The 21,580-nt window shown below is 40.6% G+C and overlaps 1 protein-coding gene across 1 annotated transcript; it reads left to right on the forward strand.

Moving 5' to 3' along the window:
* The first annotated feature begins 4 nt into the window (after positions 1-4).
* On the forward strand, positions 5-18,025 carry MFSD8 (major facilitator superfamily domain containing 8). The gene is made up of 12 exons (XM_075615449.1): positions 5-1,217; positions 2,376-2,461; positions 5,577-5,620; positions 5,908-6,148; positions 6,452-6,565; positions 7,409-7,553; positions 10,724-10,782; positions 12,228-12,348; positions 14,241-14,375; positions 14,555-14,658; positions 14,764-14,999; positions 17,312-18,025. The coding sequence occupies exons 1-12, from the start codon at positions 1,156-1,158 to the stop codon at positions 17,507-17,509; spliced, it is 1,545 nt and encodes a 514-aa protein (XP_075471564.1). The 5' UTR covers positions 5-1,155; the 3' UTR covers positions 17,510-18,025.
* The last annotated feature ends 3,555 nt before the right edge of the window (positions 18,026-21,580 follow it).

The raw sequence follows: 21,580 nt of genomic DNA on the forward strand, positions 1-21,580 counted from the left end.
CATGACAACCCCCACGCGCTCAGTTGACGGTAGAAGCTGTGGCCGCCATCTTGGAGAGTGGCAGATGCCAGCAAGTGTGGGGCACTTAAAGTTTTCAGATACAGTGTGGAAGTTATAGCCCAAACAAATCACGTATAATTTGCTTTTAGGGTGGGACAGGGAAACATACACACACTCTTTATACGCTGTGTGCGGTTGCATTACCCTCAGCCAAGATGGCGCCGGGTGCTTCAGCCAACCTTGTGGCAGTCGGTTCTGTCACATGACCTCACTGAGCCCTGCTGTCCCTGGGAGAGAAGGGGCGATCAACTGGCTCCTATCATGTCATGTACTGGCGTTTCTGGGGCGTATGGTGTCTTTTTTGGGGGGGTCTCTGGTTCTAGCGGTTGCATTTCATGGATGCTGTCAGACACACAGAGGGGCTAGCCCTGATTTCCACCCTCACCTCTGACTGATTAGTGGCACTAGAATCTTTTAGACCTCAACTGAGTCTCATTGATACAAACTAGCACTTTGCCATGAACATATATCCCATCTGATTTCAGTACAAGGAGGTTAACATATCTGTGATCTGATATTTGGGGATTATTGTGGCAGGTTGTGGTTGATTTAAACGTCACCACTATTACTTGTAGTTCTCCTTTCTATATGTAGAGAGTATAAGCTTCTCCATACAGGGACCAACTTACCTGTTGTCTCAGTGTTACAACTCCATATACTTGTGTTATGTTATTATTACGGTACTGTTACATTCCTTGTTATGCCTCACTGTGATAGATGTACGTGCCCTATAAATAAGCAATAATATATCCCTAACTCAATTTGCCCATTTGTAATATTTCTCACTGTGAAATAGCCATAAACCAGCAAATTGATGTAATTGGGGCATCAGCATGACGGATGATTGCCATAGTATAACATACAATAACTCATGTAGAGCAGAGACACGCTGACCCTTGATGTTGTGTATGTAGCATACTGGTGCTGCTGTGTTGTGATTGCCTCCATTGCACTGTGTTTGAAGCACCCCTATTGGTATTTGTCCCTTTGCCTATGGGACTGGTGGCTGTGACTCTACCCATGGTTGGTGAGGGGTTGGACGTGTCCCCCGTGTAGTGTAAGCGTTGTGGCAGATCCTAATCAGGGCCGGGCAGGATGGCTTCCAGCCGTGCAAGTGACGATGAGTGCTCACCCCTCCTGCACTCCCAACATGGCGGGTAAGAGTGTGACTATCCAAGGAAACATAACTAAAGTAATCTGTACTTTACAATGTAATGTCACACTGTATTCCTGATTTGCCCTGCAGCTGTATATTCACTTTCATGCTTCAATCGTAGTCTGCTTTTCAGTCTCGGCGAGAGAACTACCCAAACAAAGATGCCAAATGGTAACCCAGAGTAGTCTGTAATAACTTGATATTACAAAGTATTCGCTATATGGACGACAAAAAAAAATAACCCTTAAGTTACCTGTAATAGTGAGAGGGATTCAATTAGCATCAGGTAGCTGGGTAGCTTGCCCAGAAAGTATTTGAGGGTGAGACAGGAAAGGTGAACTTTGCGCCTAGACTCTAGTGATGACCAATCTAGTTCTTTGAGCATTTCGCAGTGATGTGTGTTGTAGATTGCAGTAGTTGGTCCACTCTTCCAAAGCTAGTGAAGTAATGAACCGATAGCTGAGCTGCAGTGTTGCTGCCTAAGAACAGATAGCAGCAACTGGCTAACAATACCGAAATTCTCACAACGGCAAAAAGATGGCTTTAGTAGGTCAAATTAGTTATATATTTGTTTTGTGATTTGTAATGCGGCAGACATAAGCTTATAGCGATCCATGTTAAAATAGACCAGAAGTAAAGCGTGACACACTGTGTGTGCACATTTGCCTGTCATTTCCCAGAATCCCTTGCTGCAGTGGAAGCATAGTATGCTAAGAGAATGTGGAAAGGCAAGGTTGTGGACCTGTCTCAGATCTGAGAATGTGCTCAGTGGTATTTCTATTTGCTGTCATTTTTTAACATACCAATTTGAGCATGTTCTATAATTTGATACAATATGTATGTGTAAGTGTAGTATACCTTATCAAGCTATCAGCAGGAAAACGGCTGGTGTTTTGGTATAAGGGATAGTATTTAGCGGTGTTGAGAAAGGCCTTGGATATAGTGCAGGCGCGCGACGGAGCACATTGGCTGAACCACTCACATGACGCGAAAAGGCAAAATAATTTGTCTGTTCAAAAATCTGCCGCTCCGTCGCGCTTCCTCGTGTGCACTATGGCCGGCCTGGTAGAGCTACTTTATTTTGTTTGCGCAGCGCGCACGTCGCTTGCACCATGGCCGCGGCCTAAGGCTGTTTTTGTCATGTTGTTCTTTGTTTCAGCGATGTTGTGGAATCCCAGCAGCATCTTAAAAGCAGGTGGTGGTCCATCCGGGTTATGTACCTCACTATGTTTCTCAGCAGTGTGGGTGAGTTCATAACTTCTTATACCTTCTTCCATATGTTGATACTAAGAAGTGGTTAATATGCCGTACAGCCAGTGGAGAACTAAGACGTGTAGGTGGGCAGTAAAAGTGGCCAACATATGCTTTGTTTACAAATTTCCTGATTAATCCAACTATATTTTTTTCTTCCAAAAATACGAGGGATGAAGGCAAACTGCCCCAATAGCCCAGTCTCCATTAGTGTTTTTAATCATCTCTGTAGAATGCCCAATCATTTTGAATGCATCCTTTGCTACTAGGACAATAAACCAGCAGGAATACAATTCAGTGGGAAATCCCAGCAGATACAGTAACTCATTGTTTCTACATTGTCTGACTTTTAGGGGCTTATTCTATATCCATCGAAGCGAATGTTGTTGCTGTTTTTGGACACAATTCCCCATGGACTTTGGCGGATATAGAAATAAATCTTTAAATCTTAGCTTCACATTTACTTCTTTTTTTTTTTGTCACTAGGTCTGCATTGACACACATGGTTATGATTATGGCCTATAAATTAACATTTATTTCTCAGGCGTCTCCATGACAGTGCGTCTCCATTATATTAAGAACACTAAACATATATATGTGACGGGAGACGCACTTAATAACACATTTATATTTTGTGGATCCTGATTGAGCAGAACAGGTTGAGCAAAATAAACTGAGATTTATTCCCTTGATAGGCAAACACACGACAACTGCATAATACACTTAATAATTACACTTACGGGTAGAGGAACAGGGGATAATGTCCAGAAAGGTGCAAAGCACCAGAAGATTGTCTTTTAAAAATGTAGTCCTTTTGCAAATTGCCACATAAATAGCCAGTCCAATCCTTCTGTGAAAGTGCAAAGTCTTTTCTGGTTCTTTGGGGTTCGTTCTGGAATCCCCAGGGCTAACGAAATCCTGAAGCAGGGCAAGTTTCCTTGTTGCGATGTTTTTAACCCCTTGCGTTCTGGAATCGTAGCCGCTGTACTTAGATCTTATCCGCTTGAAGAAATCAGGTAACAACAGCAACAGCCTAGGAATGAGGGTTACAAGCATTTTTAAGGACAAGGACCGGTGAAGTGTTACATTAGCCTCATCCCATTGGCAAGGAATTATCTTCCTCCTATCAGAACCTGCCATGTCACATGAGAAAATCCTACAGCCAGCCCAGGTAACTCTGAGCATGCTCAGTAAGCAGCTTGGTAGCACTGCTAAGTAAAAAGGGGCCACTCATTTCTGGGGACGCAATGTCTGGAGTTTGGTCCCATTGTGTGAAATATCCAGGATGAGTAACAGGATCTGCTACTCAGAAACATCCTGATTAAGTGACACTTTAAGACTCTGGGGTCTTTTACCCCCCCCCCCCCCACACGTCCCTAGACCCATCGGCATCTCCCACCAGGGGGCTCATGTATGCATAACATTTGTTCCTTAATGCATTACAAAGGCAGGCAGAAAAAAATAGCATCCTGCTGGTACAGTTTTAAACTGCAACAGAAAGGCACTTTATCAAAAATATATGTTTCCCTTATGACAAAGTTATATTTTTAATATATGTGTTCTTGGGGGGTTACACTGAGGCTGCCCACCAAAAATCAGGGTGCTGGCTCACTCCGTTCCTAAATTAGCAGTCTTAATGGAACGGCTCCTGTTATTCAGCACTGCAGGTAGGGACAACAATGCATAGATTGGAGAATGGTACATGGGAACAGCATATAAAATTAACCCCTTCATCCCAATACGAAATAGGGGGTAACCAGCTGAGCACACTGCCTTTATTAATGCGCTGATTACCCCCATTTTCACCACAATATATCTACAAAGAAAGTAAGCATGTCTAGAAGGTTATGTGTTCTGTTTTCTGGCATCGGGAAGGGAAATGCAGCATCCAACGCAACCTTAGCCGGGTGGGTTCAGAAGAACAATCCAGGAGTCTTACTGAACAACAAGCCACATCTGAACAGTTATGCAAGGCAGTCACCTGGTCTTTGTTACACACATTCACTAAACATTACAAATTGGACTTGGTGGCTTCAGTGGAGACCAGTTTTGTGAGGTAGGTCCTCCAGCCAGTTGTACAGTAATCGCTCCCTCTCTTTGTCTGCCGAACTGCTATGGGATGTCCCTATGGTGAGGCCCTGTTATGGGGACGCTGGAGAACAGACACATTTTTACTTGTCAATAAAAGCATTTCTTTTAGTCTCTCCCTGACCGGGCATCTGGGGTTTCCGTCCCAGGGTAGATCTGTGTGTTTCTTTTGGCTTTGTGTGTTTGCTTTCTCCACTATTCTGATATATTGCAAGCTTCACTTGATGTACAACTCAGGCAATAGAAGAAATGGAGACACCTCTACTGGAGATGCACTATCATGGAGAGACTGAGAGAAATAAATGTAGCAGTAAATAAATATGTATTTTTTACTGTTAAAAAAAGATATATATATATATATATATATTTTATCTTTTTTTAACAATATATATATGACCAGAAGTGTATATATATGTGTATATGTGTATATATATGTGTATGTATATGTATATATATATATATGTGTATATGTGTATATGTGTATATGTGTATATGTGTATATGTGTATATGTGTATATATATATATATATATATACAGTGGTTGACAAATCACCAAAAAATCTACTCGCCACCTAGTACCAAACGTGTGCTGCTTGGGCCAATATTTACTCGCCCGGGGGTTAAATCCACTCGCCCGGGGCGAGCAAATGTATAGGTTTGTCGAACACTGTATATATATATATATATATATATATATATATATATATATACATACATACATACATACATACATACATACATACATCTATCAACATGTTTCGTACTGGCTTGTATTTGCTATCAAAGTAGTGATGTTTGAAGGTTTGTGCTGGTGAGACAAATCTTATACCCGAAGCTATAGACGTCATTTACTAAACACTGTACTGCTACAGAACAATAATGCCATAAGTCAATGGTCTTAAAGCACTGAGGTTTGGTGGACGAGACTTTGCTTTAATATGATTATAAGAGTATAATAATATGCTACTGAACATATTTTTTGTAGCCACAGGTATCTTACTCAGTATTTTTTTCCCCTCAGGGTTTTCAATTGTGATGACGTCAATATGGCCATATCTTCAAAAGGTTTGTCCTAGACTGTAATGTATACATTTTATTTTGACAATAAATTAGGGCAATTTGGCCCAAAACTTCCAACTACAGTATTTCCCTACTTCATACTACAAATATATATTCACTAACTGTTATGTGTATCCCAAATTTAAGTAAGCCATTGGACAATATACTGTATAACCTATGGCATAATTTACCCGTCCATGGAGCAATACAATTTGTGACCACTATAGCCTGTACTCCATGTAATCTGCACTGATCCGTGTCCAGTGTTCATCTCTTTCACCTTTTTACCTTAGATCGATGTGAGCGCAGATACGAGTTTCCTTGGTTGGGTTATAGCGTCCTACAGCCTGGGCCAGATGGTGGCATCACCCATGTTTGGCTTGTGGTCCAACCACCGGCCAAGAAGAGAGCCTCTTGTTGTCTCCATAACTATTCTGGTGGCAGCCAGCTGCCTTTACGCCTACGTCCATGTGCCTGCTTCACACAACAAGTACTACATGCTGATTGCCCGGGCGTTGGTGGGCTTTGGAGCAGGTATGTTGGAGTATACATACAACTTTAAATAGAGAATTTACACGTGAAATAAAGAGATGGCGGCACTGCATGAAACTTTGAAAGCAGCTCAGGTGAGTCCCATCTCCCAGTGTTAATAGTATCCTGGGTGATTGTTGACACAACAGTGGTATTTATGCTATAAGTGGCTTTATTCACAAGGTGTAACAGTTGCACAGATTATGTAATAACACAATTATTTATGTTTACAATTCTTTGGATTACAGAGTAATGTTTCTATATTTTGATATGTGGCTTTGGATGTATTCACTTATTCTATTGTAGGAAATGTTGCAGTCGTTCGATCATATGTTGCTGGTGCAACATCGCTGTCAGAACGGACGGGCGCCATGGCAAATATCAGTGCTTTCCAAGCTTTAGGGTTTATACTGGGTCCAGGTATGTGTTCTGACTTCTCATTGTCTAATACTTCCCTTTGTCTATCACTTCAAACAAAGGAGAAATGCATAGTTTATTCACTGGGACTGGTTAAGAGCAATATCCCTGATATTTCATATGCTGCGTCATCTAGTGATATGTAAAGGTCTTCCTCTACAAGAGATTTTTCCTCAGATTTGACTTCCTAAATAGTTCTCCAGCTACCCAACGAAGCTTAATACATTGAAAATCATTAAAAAGGCCATACAGAGTGGGGGTAGGGCGAGAATGCTGAATTGTTATTTTTATTTATAAAAATGTTTTACCAGGAAGTAATACATTGAGAGTTACCTCTCGTTTTCAAGTATGTCCTGGGCACAGAGTTATAATGACAAATAATAAACGGTTACAAATACAGTTACATAAGTGAACAAGGTTATACATTATATACAAGACATTGCATGCACAGTTACAGTAATATATATTATAGGCGTATGTATCTAATACTACACAACTGGTTTATTAAAAAACACATAGGATTTTGAATTCAGTGCTGCTTTTAATAATGGTTTCACTTACTCTTGTTTTTATGTGCATTGTGTAAGACTGGAATGGTTTCAATAGCTAATGAGGCTTTGACATTAATTGACTGACGTATTAAAAGGGAAGAGTTCAGTTTGTAAACTGAGATTTTTTTATTTTTATTTCTTTCCCATGGGCATGACGGTCACGGGAATAAACCAATGTGCCGGCTTTAGAAAGTTACCAAGCCAAATATCATCTTCTGTGTGATTACTATGTCATTTGTTACCAGTCCCATCAGCACCGAAGAGGTTTCATGACCCTCCCTCTATTATTTGCCAGCTTTCCAGGCCTGCTTTGCTTTGATTGGAGAGAACGGAGTGACCTTCACAGCCATTTACCTACAAGTGAACATGTACACAGCACCGGCCCTCATGGGAGCTGCTCTTGGAATTGCTAACATCATATTGATATTTGCCATATTCAGGTAATCGACCAAAAAGCAACTTTCTTTAGGCACATTTTCACACTTTTCTACAATGCTTCGTGTGTTTTTTTAATCATGTTTCATATCCTGTCCGATTGAAAAAAGATTGGTGACTTGCATAACCCGTCAGTAGCATTATTGTGCTATAAAGCAAATTGTCATTTTATTTAAAAAAAAAAAAAAAAAATGATATTTTTAGATCTTAAATTAAATTCTTTTAATTTTTATTGTGCTGGATAAATAGCGGTAGTAAAGATGAATTATTTTCCAAGACGTTACCTCCTAAAATGGGACCTAGAGTGAAAGTTTAAACCTATATCGCCGCGCATGGGGAGCTGGATTAGCGCTGACAAATGTCGCTGAATAGTCGCAGAGTTGGACCAAGACATTGTGTGGCACTATTGCGTCAGAAGATGGGTTAACTTGAACATGCCACAGAATATCTTGTTTCATCCAGATTTACAAGGGTTTTACTCTTTGGAAGCCTCTCTAAATTTGCTAACTTCATTTTTGATAACACTGTAAAACTATTTACTGTTTCTTCAAGGCCAAGATAAAATCCCTATCTCTGAATTCTTAACTTATTTTCACATTAAGATACTGTACAGTTTATTTGTCAAGAACATGGGTGAATGGTGTTGATAACAAAAGGTATTACTCTTGTTGTCTACCAGCTTTTCACCCCTATATATAATTAATTTAAAGATAGTTATGTAATCCGAAGCGGACAATAGTTCGGCCATGCCTAGTCCAAGAGAGCTGATCTGTTATTGAGAAGGTGACCGCCACACTGTCACTAAATGAAACTCTTAGGCTGCGTCCATAGTGGTTCCGACGGCGCGAGCGGCAAATCAAAACCAATGGAGGCCTATGCGCATGTGCATAGTGCGCGAGTGCGCCGAGGCGACCAATGCTTGGCGAGACAAAATTGTTTGTTTCTGCTGCGCGACGGCCGGGTCACGTGAACGGTTTGGCCAATGAGGGCCACTCCCGACAAGCCTCCCCATCGCCCGCGTCTGCGCTTTGAATGCAGTCCATCAATAGCCGGAGAGGTAAGCGGGTGGGAGACGATGCGTGGTTGCGCTTACCATAGACAAGGCCTTAGGCTAGGTCCCCGGTGGCCATGGCTGCGCACGCAATAGCGTGCGCGCCGCACACAAGGCACAGCCCTCTATGGAGCAGGCCCCAGTCAGCGTGTGTGCGAGCACGAGGCGCGATGCGTGACCGCCTTGGCCAGCCGCGTGACGTCATGTCTGCGCCCCTGCCACGCCACCCTCGTCAGATCTCGTGCTCTCCACTGCAGACCACAGGTCGCGGCTTAAACGGGTGCACGTGCCGCCAGATGCTCCGGTGTACGTGCAGCCATGACCACTGGGGCCGTATCCTTACAGGGCTCTAGATCGATGGTATTTAATTCCCGAGAGGTTACATAAAACCTTTCCTGATTGCTCGCGACTGTGTTGGAGGGGTGAGGGCAAATGAACACAATGTTTCATATCTAATGGCAATGTGCTAAATTAATCCCTATTTGGGATAAAGTTGTTAATTGATTAAACTCCAATATTCATCAAGAGCCAAGCCTAGCGCTACTAGACAAACACATAACACATTTAGACAAGCACTCCAGATATTAGATTTCACATATTGTTATTGCGACCAAATGTACATTGGCAAAGAACTGGAAGCGCGCATCCCCTCTCTCATTAGAAATAACAGTTGGAAAGTTGCACAGATGGAAGAACAAACAGCCTATCTTGATGTTACTTTACATAAATATGATTTAACGTGTATACCTTGTTTTCAGCCTTTAATTCACAAAATATAGCTTTTATGGTATAGCTACATACCTACAGTGGCGAGAGAAAGTTTGTGAAACCCTTAGGATTTTCACATATTTCAAACCTAAAATGTTATTGCATCATTATATATATATATATATATATATATATATATATATATATATATATATATATTCCAGAAATTTGGAAAATGAATAAAGTTTAATGCAAAACTATCAAGGTTTCGGCTCTCTACTGGAACCTTTATCAAGTCCATCTTTTATGTATTCCAGTCCCCAGGGGTTTGCACCCAAGCGGGATACTACTTTCAATACATGCGCACGCATATATATAAAAATGGTTGAGGCAAAAAGTGACACTGTGTGCTCATTTGCATGTCATTTCCCAGAATCCCTTGCTGCAGTGGAAGTGCTGTATGCTGGGTGATAATGGGGAAAGGCGGGGTTGCAGACCTGCCTAAGACATGCAGATGAGCATACAGCTATATTTGCATATTTGCTTTCCTGTGGAGGGTTTTTGTCACTTTTTTTACTCACCATAACTTAACTCAGTATTATGGTTTGGCCTATCCCATAAGCCTCTCTTGCATTCCCAGTAAAATCAACCCCACACTGATGAGACCCATCAAGGTCGAAACAGCTGTCTGTGGGTGGTTTTCTGGGTATGCACCTTAACCCTGGCTGTGCTCGAAGCTGTGACCATGCAGCAAGCTTAAGCCTATAGGGAACCATGTTAAAAATGGTTATTGAGGCAAAAAGTGACACTGTGTGCTCATTTGCATGTCATTTCCCAGAATCCCTTGCTGCAGTGGAAGTGCTGTATGCTGGGTGATAATGGGGAAAGGCGGGGTTGCAGACCTGCCTAAGACATGCAGATGAGCATACAGCTATATTTGCATATATATATATACATATATATATATATATATGGTTTTTGTGTCTTCTATCAAATATAGAACATTTTTGATTTACTTACCTGCGTGCTGTCCCTTGATGTCGTGTTGCAACCGGTATCGTATGGCCTATTATTGCTTTATGGGATAAGCACCAAAACTTATTTACTTGCATATATATATACATACAAGATATAGTCAAGAAAATGTAATCGGTGAATCAAGCAGATCCTCATTATGTTCTCTATGTAATATAAATAATATAGAAAACAGACATAGAATTACAGCAGTTTTCTGCTGTAAAGTGTATGTGAAGCCTTTGGATTAGAGAGCAGAATAAAGATTGTATAAATCTTGCACATGACATGCACAGCGTGTTCCATGGGTTTAAACATCACATAACAGTGCAGGCACCCAGCATTCTAAGCTTGTGCCTTGTGCATTGGAGATCAATGACTTGGACAAACCTTGTTTTGCAGAGAACACAGCGTGGACGATGTGGGTAGGCAAGTTCACAGCATCAACTATGAAGCTCAAGGTACCACTGTCTGTTAGCGAATCATTTTTTGAGACAAGCGCAGAGGAATGTTTTGCAGACTTCCTCACTCATTAAATTATGCACTTATTGTTTTACTTCAGTCTGTTGTATATTTTCATCGGCAAAATGTATGACTTAAAATAACATTGAAAGCACACTATTTAACATGCATTGCTTCAGCATGTGTACACAAGTTTATGAAAGAAAATAATGCAATATTTCAGGACCTGTTCATTTAAGGTTATTGGCAACAATATGACTTCCTGTTTGATTCATGCCTAAAATGACCTCCGCAATCAAGACAATGACAATACAAACGATTGCAATAAACCTTAGTAGTGAGAAGGGATGGCATGGTAGCATCAACGCTCGTCCAAGCGCACCTTATTCTGCTTTTATTCTGTTTTGACCCACATTGATGTTAACAGTAAGCTTAATATATAAACTTAAATTGGCTTTTGTAAAAAACAAAAATGCCCAAAGCTACTTCCATTGTGACAAAAATACACAGTGCAATCTCTTGTAAAAGGGTAATTTAGTTTAACCCTTTGGCCAAAGTGTCTTGAGCCTGCTGCCACTTACAAGGCATGACCGTAGCAGGTCCTAACACTCACCTGGGTGAAAATTCTTTACCTGTATAATTACAGAAAGAATGATCACATTGGATCGTAACCTGGCAAAATGAAACTGACCTGCCAGCTTGGAAAGTGGGATGGGGCAAGCTTAAACCTTGGGGGGGAGGGGCCACTACCTTCCCATAAGCAACTGAGACCAGCTACACACAATTAACAAAACACACAGATTCCCAACAAGCTCTGAGAAACCCCAACCATTACCATATATATATATATATATATATATATATATATATATATATATATATATATATATATATATATACATATATATATATATGCATATAAGTGTCAAAAGGAGTGCTAGTGGGCGTGGCTAAATGTATACAACAAAAAACAAAAATGCCCAAAGCTACTTCCATTGTTGTATACATTTAGCCACGCCCACTAGCACTGCTTTTGACACTTATGTATATATATATATATATATATATATATATATATATATATATGTGTGTGTGTGTGTATATATATATATATATATATATATATATATATATATATATATATATATTTATATTATGTGGTAATGGTTGGGGTTTCTCAGAGCTTGTTGGGAATCTGTGTGTTTTGTTAATACTATACAATGTATCTTGTAATATACATATATTGGGCTATACAATGTAGTGCTGGATGGAATTGCAACACAATATGAAGCAGCAGGCATCCGTGTTCAATGTAAAATCTTGCCCGTACCAATACAATGGAAAATCTCTCCTCAGTTCAACCATACACAGAATTATTTCACATTGCTTTCCCCCTTTTTTTTGTTTCCCTCCCGGAATAAACGGTTCTGTTTCCGCTTTGCAGAATCTGATGATGCGGAGAAAGAAGGTGACGGGGAAGGTGAGGGGGACATCGATCAAGTTGCTGTGGTCTCGACGAACATCCTTTTCTTTGTCATCTTGTTTGTTTTTGCCATTTTTGAAACGTAAGTATTTTCACAGCTGCTTGATGAGCTCTTGAACTTAGAGGATGGGGCTGGAGCAGGGGTGGCCCTCTACAGTCCTCCAGAGCTACAAACAGGTCAGGTTTTCAGGCTGAACCGGGGATATCCTGAAAACCCGACCTGTTGGTAGCTCTGGAAGACTGGAGTTGGCGACCCCTGGACTGGAGGGGAGGATACACCTCACGAGAAGAATGCCGGGTTCAGTTAAAGCTGCAGTTCAGTCTTTTTTTTATTTATTTTTTTACATTTATTTTTTTACTTCAATAGTTTCATGTGTGCAATCTCTAATTAGCTAAAGAACAGTATAGCTGCAGCTCAATTCGTTTTCCATGTATTGATAGGTCGAAATTTGGTGACATATTAAAAGCTGGCATTTGTTTATAATCTGCTTGACTGGCAGTGGAAGCTCATGAATATTCATGAGCATTCCTGCACTGACAAATGCTAGAGGGTGTGCCAGAGCTTGTGACAGGACATGAAGGGGCAGTGCCTTAGCAAATGGCTGTTAAAATAGAATACAAGAAAATTGGTCTTTCAAAGTTGTTTTTTTAAAAACAGAAAATGCTAAAAGTATTTTTTCTTACTACAGAACTGATTTATTAAAAAAAACTAACATGCAGGATATTGACTGAACTGCAGCTTTAATGAACAGTCCAATAGTACAAGGCCTTGTTGCATTGATTGTTGCTGTTCAGGATCTAACCTCTAGAGGGAATAGTGTTGATATTCCTGGCTAATGGGCTCATTTCCACATCCCACATATTAGGTTTGCAAAACTGAAACCAGTTAGAGGGTATAATTAACATCTTAAAGTAAATAGGTAGCCTAATTGGACATGGGATGATGTTGAATATGTGTAATATAAAGATACCGTTCTTAGTTGTAGCAGTTATAGCATACTTGTACCAGACTTCTTCTGATTTTTACACTGATCCCTATTTCTCTCTTCAATCTGAAGAGATCTGCTTATGGGATTTTTTTCAGGTCTGTAAAATAGCTGCATAAGAAGTTATTTTGCTTTTTAACAATAAAATGCGAATCGTGAGTTCTAAATACAAACTGGAAGAAATAAAGGCATTTGTGTGTTTTTTTAGGGGATTGCATTTTTGAAATCTATTTGTTTTATTATTTAACTAAAAAAAAAAGCCTAAAATGGTACTCCCTGTGCGCTGTTCTCTCTGTGCATTATGTGGTGACTACTGAATTTCAATAAACATTTTTTAAAGATGTTTGTAACCCTCCCATCATTTCCTCTCTTGCTGTCTCCCACTCTCTCCTTTCACATGAGAATTCTTCACCAATATTGCTGCCGAGCTTCTCAAGACCTCTGAAGACATAGGCCGCGCTCGCGGTGACAGCGCGGGCTACCGAGCGTGCCCCCGGCACACTCCTGCAGCCACAGCGATCTGTGCACTTGGCTGCAGGAAATTGGGGAGGCGATGCGGGGGCGTGGTGAACGTGTCACAGAGCTTGTTCGCCCTCATTGGCTGAAGCAGCTCACGTGCCTGCAAAGACAAATGTAGTTGTCTCTCCAAACTGCAGCAGCGACGACACGCTACATCGCCGGCAGTACTATGCTACCTTCAATAAGATAGCATAGAAGAGTCCCGAATGTGTGCGCACGTAGCGATGCCCCCACCATGCGCGCGACCTCAAGCTGCTGTATAAGCTACATAAACCATAACATCTTATGTTAGACTAGTATAGTGTATAATAAGATATAACTAGATGCCACTTTTTCTTCCCCTCTTACAGATCTGCAGTGTCCATCCAAGTTCTGTACTATATTATTTAATACAGCGGCTGCTGTGAGTTTCTTCCATGTCCGTGTCTTTGCCAGCCTCTTAGTTTAGCATTACTTTTTCTGTTCCCAGGATTGCCACTCCTTTGACAATGGATATGTACGCATGGACCAGGACACAAGCCGTTTTTTACAATGGAGTCATCCTCGCTGCAGTTGGGGTTGAGTCAGTGATTGTGTTCATAGCAGTTAAAATACTCTCTAAAAGGCAAGTACGTTACTTGGATGCCTTTTGTTAGGGAATGGGGCTGGTTCGGTAATGTTCTTGCATTATTTTTCTAGATTTTTCTCAGATGTTGGCATGTGAGCGTTCAAGGCCTACACTGTTTTTGAGTTGAACCGTTAGCCTTCCTATAATAAACGTTGCATGTTTCCATTCTGATGCAGGACTGGAGAGCGCGTACTACTACTTGGAGGACTGGCAACTATTTTGGTTGGATTTTTCATATTATTACCATGGGGAAATCAGTTTCCAAAGATTCAGTGGGAAGGTAAAACCAATCCATGACCTTTATACTTGTAAAATACTGCACCCCTCCAAGACTGACGTCTGTAAGCGCCTTGGTCTTCTGGTTTTTTTTGTTGTTTTTTTACAGACATCCAGAATAACACCATTCACAACTCTAGCTACTGGGTATCGAGCATTAAATCCTCCAGCAATCACACAGTGGAGCCGACTGGATGCCCTGCAGAGCAGTCCTGGTGTTTTTATACGCCTGTGATCCACCTTGCCCAGTATCTCACCTCTGACATTTTCATTGGCCTGGGCTATCCAGTCTGTAATGTCATGTCATACACTTTATACTCGAAGATCCTTGGACCAAAACCACAGGTAAGAGTAATACGCTGCCTGTTTTTTCCATATTGATTTGCAATGCATTTTGTCCACTCTGGTAGCGAAAGTGTTTATTTCCTACATATGATGTGGGATAGACATTTAGAAATAAATACTTTAGCATGTTCCAAAATGACGGGGGTCACTATTTCAGAATATATTAATTGGACTTCATCTCAGTATGTAGCAACTCTCCACAAAATCCAGAAGGAGCAATTATATTCAACTTGCCCCAATTCCGTAATTGACCTATGGGAGGTATTTATAGAGTAACAGGAGGGGGTAGGGCATAATCTCCTGATGAAGCGGCATTCAAGCTGTGAAACGCGTTGAGATCACTTCTAAATTGTGGGAGGGAAAACTGTTCCAGTACCAGACGCCTAACCGTTAAGCAGCGAGTCCGCTGGCGAAACCGGAAGTGACGTCCGTGACGGGAAGTGACGTCAGACACAAAAGGTACGGAGGGGAGTGAGTGTTCTCCTGAGGATTGCAGGATCGCAGCCGGCCGAGCATCCAGACCATCTGAGCTGCACAGCGGTGATTGATACGTGGGGTCTTCCTTCTGTTATATGCTTATTGTTCATGTACAAAGTGTGAGTAGCTAGTACATGACTCTTAATACATATTTGTTTATCTCGAAGTTGCACTATGTCTCTTCTTTCTCTCCATATTTGAGGGATTACCTACATATACCTCTCATCCTTGACAAGAAGCTAACAGATTGCCACAGTTAGGAAAAGGCGTTTTATCAACTTTAACATTGTAAGTGGGCTGCTATACGAGCCAAGATTGGATCAAAATAACTATTCATACACATTGTACACTGGATATTCTTTTTTTCTCTTTCTTGGGGTACTTGCTCCTTCTGGATTTTGTGGAGAGTTGCATGTAAGATTGGACTTCGGAAACAAGTCCTTACCAGAGGTGTTTTGAGCATTATTTACCCTATCTTTACTTAATTCACAGCGAAATCACTTTGAGCCATGTTTTTTGTGTATGGTGTGTAAAAGCGCCATCTAATTGCACTGTGTGAGGGGTTTATTTATATAGCGCCATTAATGTACACAGCGCTTCACAGTAGTAATACACGTGACAATCATATAAATAACAGATCATGGGAATAAGTGCTTCGACTTTAAAAGGAACATTTAGGAAGAGGAGTCCCTGCTCCTAAGAGCTTACAATCCAATTGGTAGGAAGGACGTACAGAGACAGCAGGAGCGTGTTCTGGTAAGTCCGTCTACAAGGGGCCAAGCTTTATGTATCCGGTGTATAGTATTAGCCGCGGAGCTACTCAGGCTTTGTTAAGCAAGGTGTTTTAAGGTGGCTAGATAGGGTGCTAATCAGGTTTTGAGGGGAAGGGCATTCCAGAGTGCCCAAACCTTACAGTGTGAAAAAAATAAATCTTATACGCTGACATACTTAACAGTTAACAGTTAGCCAAGACAATTAAGTTTATGGCTTTTGAGAATTTTGCAGATACAATCCGTTTCACTTGAGCTTAATAGCAGGTTCAGGTCCAATGAACATTGGCCTTTTACTGGTTCAATAAAGAAAGATCCACCTCAAATTTAAAGACGTCAAACCAGCCTACACGAGACAAACCAACAGACTGTTAAAATACGTTTATTAATGCAAGCTTTCCACAAGCCTGGTTATTCCTTTTACAGACATTTTAACCTAATCCTGTGTTGCACTCCAGAGGTTTTTGCATGTGTGGTTATACATTCCTGGTGTAGCATTGGTGATCTTTAGATGTAAGATTATGCCGCTGTTCGGTGTGAAAATGTTTTGCGATATTTGCGCAAAGGCTATTAAGGCATTTGCTCTCGGAGTATAACTATTTTCTTTTTGTGAAGCTTATTAATTTCTTGTTTCCTGGCAGCTGTGTATGTTCAAAATTCAATGCCATAGTTTAGTACATCTCTATTAAAGGGACAATACAATTCGATGGAAACAAAAATTAAATACTGTTAAAACGCTTGCTTCTACGATTAAAGTTAACATAGTATTAATGACTGCAGTTTTTCTGGAATGCAGAGAAATATACTTTTCAAATTGACAAACTCAACATTTATTCAGAATCAGTAACCAAATATCACGCCATACCTTGCTTTTAGGTTATTATGCTGCATCCCATCCAAGGATAAAACCCCAGGTCATGTTTAACCCTGTGAATGTCTCTCTTCCCCCCTCTCCCCCCCCTTTATGTTAATCTACTCTAGTACACGTCAAATGAACCCAGATTGCTTGTTGGACAGTAAGCAATTAGCTTATTACAGCACTGACATGCACCTTCTTTCTTCTAGGGTGTATACATGGGCTGGTTAACAGCTGCTGGTAGTGCAGCCCGCACGCTGGCACCTGTCTTTGTCAGCCAGAGCTACGCACACCTGGGACCCAGATGGACATTTAGTATTATTTGTGCTATAGTTTCGCTTGCTATTTTACACTTGATAGTTGTGTACAAGAGACTCGTTGCTTTTGCTGTTCGATATAGGCTATAAGATTTATTAACCTTTTAGTGAACCGAATAGCATGGATGTATATATGTAAAAAGAAAGCAATATTAATTATTTTAATTAAGTTAAATAGATATTACAAGGCAAAAGAAGAACAAAGTTCCAAATACCAGTGCTTCAGAGTAATGGACAAAACAGCATATACTAATACAGCTGATTGTTTTGTAGACAGAAGATCATTCACACGAGTAACTTGTATGATAGAGTCTCATATTCATTGCTCCAATGTGGGGGTATGTGTATGTGCCTGGATAGAGGAGCCACTGTCCGCCTGTGAGGACAGCTATGGCTTGTTCTCCTGTTCTACAGGCATACAACCCATAGAGCATGAAGTAAAGTTGTAAACATTTGAAATCTTCATCCCAGTGAGTGCAGATAGTAATCACAGGTATATTACTCACAATTGTTGAAGTCTGTCTTCTTGTGCGCTCTTCCAGCTGACGTTAGGAGGTAGATCCAGGAATGTGGAGACAAAAAGCAGAGCACGGCAGGGGGAAAAATGGGGCTATGCACAAGTCCTATGGATTAAAAACACTTTATTAATAAACACTTTAATAAAGTGTGTTTAATTCATAGGACCTGTACATAGCCCCATTTTTTTGCCTGCAGTGATCTGCTTTTTTCTCCACATAACTAGATCTACCTTTTAAATGGGTATTAGGACAAATATTAAGCGGAGCATAATAATTAAAGCATCATTCCAATCTGTATTACTGACTGTGTCAGGGCAAACATGCAATCTTTTTAGCAAACTAAAATTCAGAACATTTGTATTGAAAGTCTGATCTTTGTATAAAAATCCCTTTAATTTTAAATGGTGATATTATATATTTAATAAGATTGATGCTGGTAACCATGGCAATAAAACTATGGATTTTTTTATGCCTTCTCTGTTACACATCACCATGTGACAAACAAGACAACCAAATTCAGAGACCTTACCCCAACCAGGCAAGCTCTCAATGCACCTAACCCATAGCCCGACCATAATGTTCCCACACCTACCCATTGTCTGGCAATGTAAGCAGACAACTATTATTTCGTAGCAACTCTAAATTGGCCCTATATTCCCCTATTTAACATGTTGTGATAAATATGCTACTTCATGTCAAGGTAGCATCTGAGTGTTTATTTCAATTGAGCTCAGTATTGGTGTTATGGAAAAGAAACAAAGCATATTGAATAAGTGCTTCAGTAGAGCACAAAGGCTCAATACATCTTTCATTTGTTTCTCGGACCTAATGAAGTTGGCTAAAGAAATGTTAATGTAAATTATTAACAATGGATCTTTAATAGTGTTTATAATTTTCCATCTGACCTGTAAATATAAAATGTTAAGTTCTGTTTATCATCTAAATGTGAGCGTAATAATAGGCACACCCGCTCTTCCTATTACCAACATAGGGGTGCACTGGGGTTAATAACCATAGCAAAAGAGTGTGAAGTAATGTCCGCTTGAGCTGCGGATGTTCTCCACAAAAGAACCCCTTACAGTGCACTCTCCTACATATCAATATTTACTGCAACAGGACTGGTCATAGACTGAGAAAATGAAGAGGATACTGAGTAATACAAGTGAGCAGTTCAAGCCTTATACGATATGGCAACTTTTACTACACTTCACAGTGAACGGAAAATACGTTCACTGAAATAGTGGCCGCTCTAAGCACGCTGTGTGCCTGCCTGAAAAATGAATCAATGTCTGGGGCACAGAGGCAGTGATTTATGGGCAACGGATGCAGAAGAGGTAAAAAGCCAGACACAATACACTTGACTATACTGTGAACAACTACTATGTTCACATAAATAGTGGCTATTGGTACTATATGCCGTTTACACTCCATAGTGAATTGATGTTATATTCATAATGGTAGTGGACAAAGGGCTCTCACCAAAAAACGATGCCTTTTTAAATAATCTGCAGTTGAATCTCTGATAGCGCATAATAGCGCTCTGTAATAAGCACCGTTTTCGGACTGATATTGAACAACAAGTATCGTAGTGAGTCGAACTAGCCAAATATCAGATGGCAATCTTACCTACACTCTGCAGCGAACAGACATGTTTGCAAAAGTTGTGGCAACTACAAATATGCTTTATGCTTACCTGTCTCACATGATATATCCACGTCATGTTTAAAGAGACAGTGTTCTAAGAGTTCGCTTCCATTGGATGCATAATAAATAGCCAGATAAATTACACTATGCTGTGAACAAATACTATGTTCACCTAAATAGTGGGCACTAGTATTGTACTATGTGCACCTAATAACGAAGCACATCAGTTTTTGTGAAAATTGCAAAGATTAATATATGAGGTTATCAAACGCACTTTACAGTGGATCAACAACATGATCACTGGGGTAGTGCTTGAAATATGTACTTACCTGGCTTTTGCAGCTGTGACTCATCTGTGGTAACGTCATCATGAAGCAGATATTTTGTTTCCTTTGTTGTCCACTAGGGAACGCTCTGTGGACACATTAGTATACATTCTGCAACAAATGCTAGTATTAGTCTTACAACAGCAATAGCGCTACACTGTTAACAATTGTGGATGACAAAGTTTAATCACTAGTAGATCAGTAAGTGTAGAACTAATACAGCCTACAGTATATCCAGCGATATACAACGGCATTGTCCACCATCTACGAAGAGTAAAAATGTCAATTTGGTATCAATCCAGAGTATACGTCACGGGAGCCCAGGTATTTAAACCTTTTTACCGGGATCATTCACTGAGCAAAACAAGTTGGTAAAACAAATTGTCATTTATTTCATTGAAACAGACATACACACAGTGGATTACAAAATACAGAAGACAACACACTTACGGGGTCTGGGCTAAAAAAAAAAAAATAGACTTTCCAAGGTGAAATGAGAAGTAAAATAAAGACTTGTCCCGAAATGTCCTGGAACTCAAATCGGCATGAAGTTCCTGACGCCACCGCTGTATTCACTCTGGAGCTGCTAAAATCCCCTGACCGGGGGATAGTACCAAACGTCCTGGTACTCTTTTCAGCTTGCAATCCCAGCCGTGACCGCTACGTTCTCTTTTCAGAACTTGGCCCAGAAAAGTGGGATTTAGAAAATTTCTCGCCTTGAAATTTCTGAAGCCGGCTCGCTGCTACTGTATTTCTCCAAGAGCATCTTTTGGTGATTTAGAATTTGCCGCTGCTGTCTTGGTGCTTAGAATCTGTGTGAATCTCGCAAACCTATTGGCTGCTGGCTTTCTTATAGTATTTCAGCTTCATTCATGAAATACTCCAGCTAATCCGAGCGTGGGAGAAATCCTACCAGACTATCAGAGCGTTGTCAGTCTATCTAAGCCGGGCAAGCAGATTCTGACAAAGGCATGCACCAACTTGGCACCTCTGCCACTTGTCGGTCAGAAGCCACCTGCTGAGTTAGGCTCCTCAAAGTCTGGCTTGGGGCAAATGGCAGTCCGGGACCACCATTCATCCCAAGATGTGGGTACTTGAGCCTAGCCCCGGTGCCCAAATTGCTTTCACACCGTGGCAACCGGTGAGGCTCTCATGTCCAGGACCCGAACAGACTTGATGGTACCAAGCTTGGTAGCCAAATGGTCTCTTGGAACCATGGACCTGGAAGTACCCAGGTCATATACTGTGCATAAGTATTTCCCCTTACACACAATGTTAATAAAAAATAAATCACATTTTTAGTTACAGGGATTGACTGAAAAGACGCACACGTTCATTTTCAGCAGCCCTAGCCCTTCCTATTGTGAAAATTGTTTCTAAGTAGAACGAAATAAAGCTTAGGGTCATTTTCAGGGCTACATTAAAAATACATTGAAAACTGGACTTGTACTTAAAAACATCCTCGCAATCTTTTCCGGTTCAAATCTGTCAGAAAGACCTAAACAATATACAGAATAAAATTTTGAAGTTTGTCTGGCAAAATAGGCGACCCAGAGTTCATAGAGATATTCTTTATAAATCCAAATCAGAAGGCTTAGCTCTCCCGAACTTACAAAACTACTATAGAGCCGCACAGTTAGGGCAACTCATTAGCTGGCATTCAAACCCAACCG

The sequence above is a fragment of the Ascaphus truei genome, chromosome 1 (assembly GCF_040206685.1).
Source record: "Ascaphus truei isolate aAscTru1 chromosome 1, aAscTru1.hap1, whole genome shotgun sequence".
Lineage (NCBI taxonomy): Eukaryota > Metazoa > Chordata > Amphibia > Anura > Ascaphidae > Ascaphus > Ascaphus truei.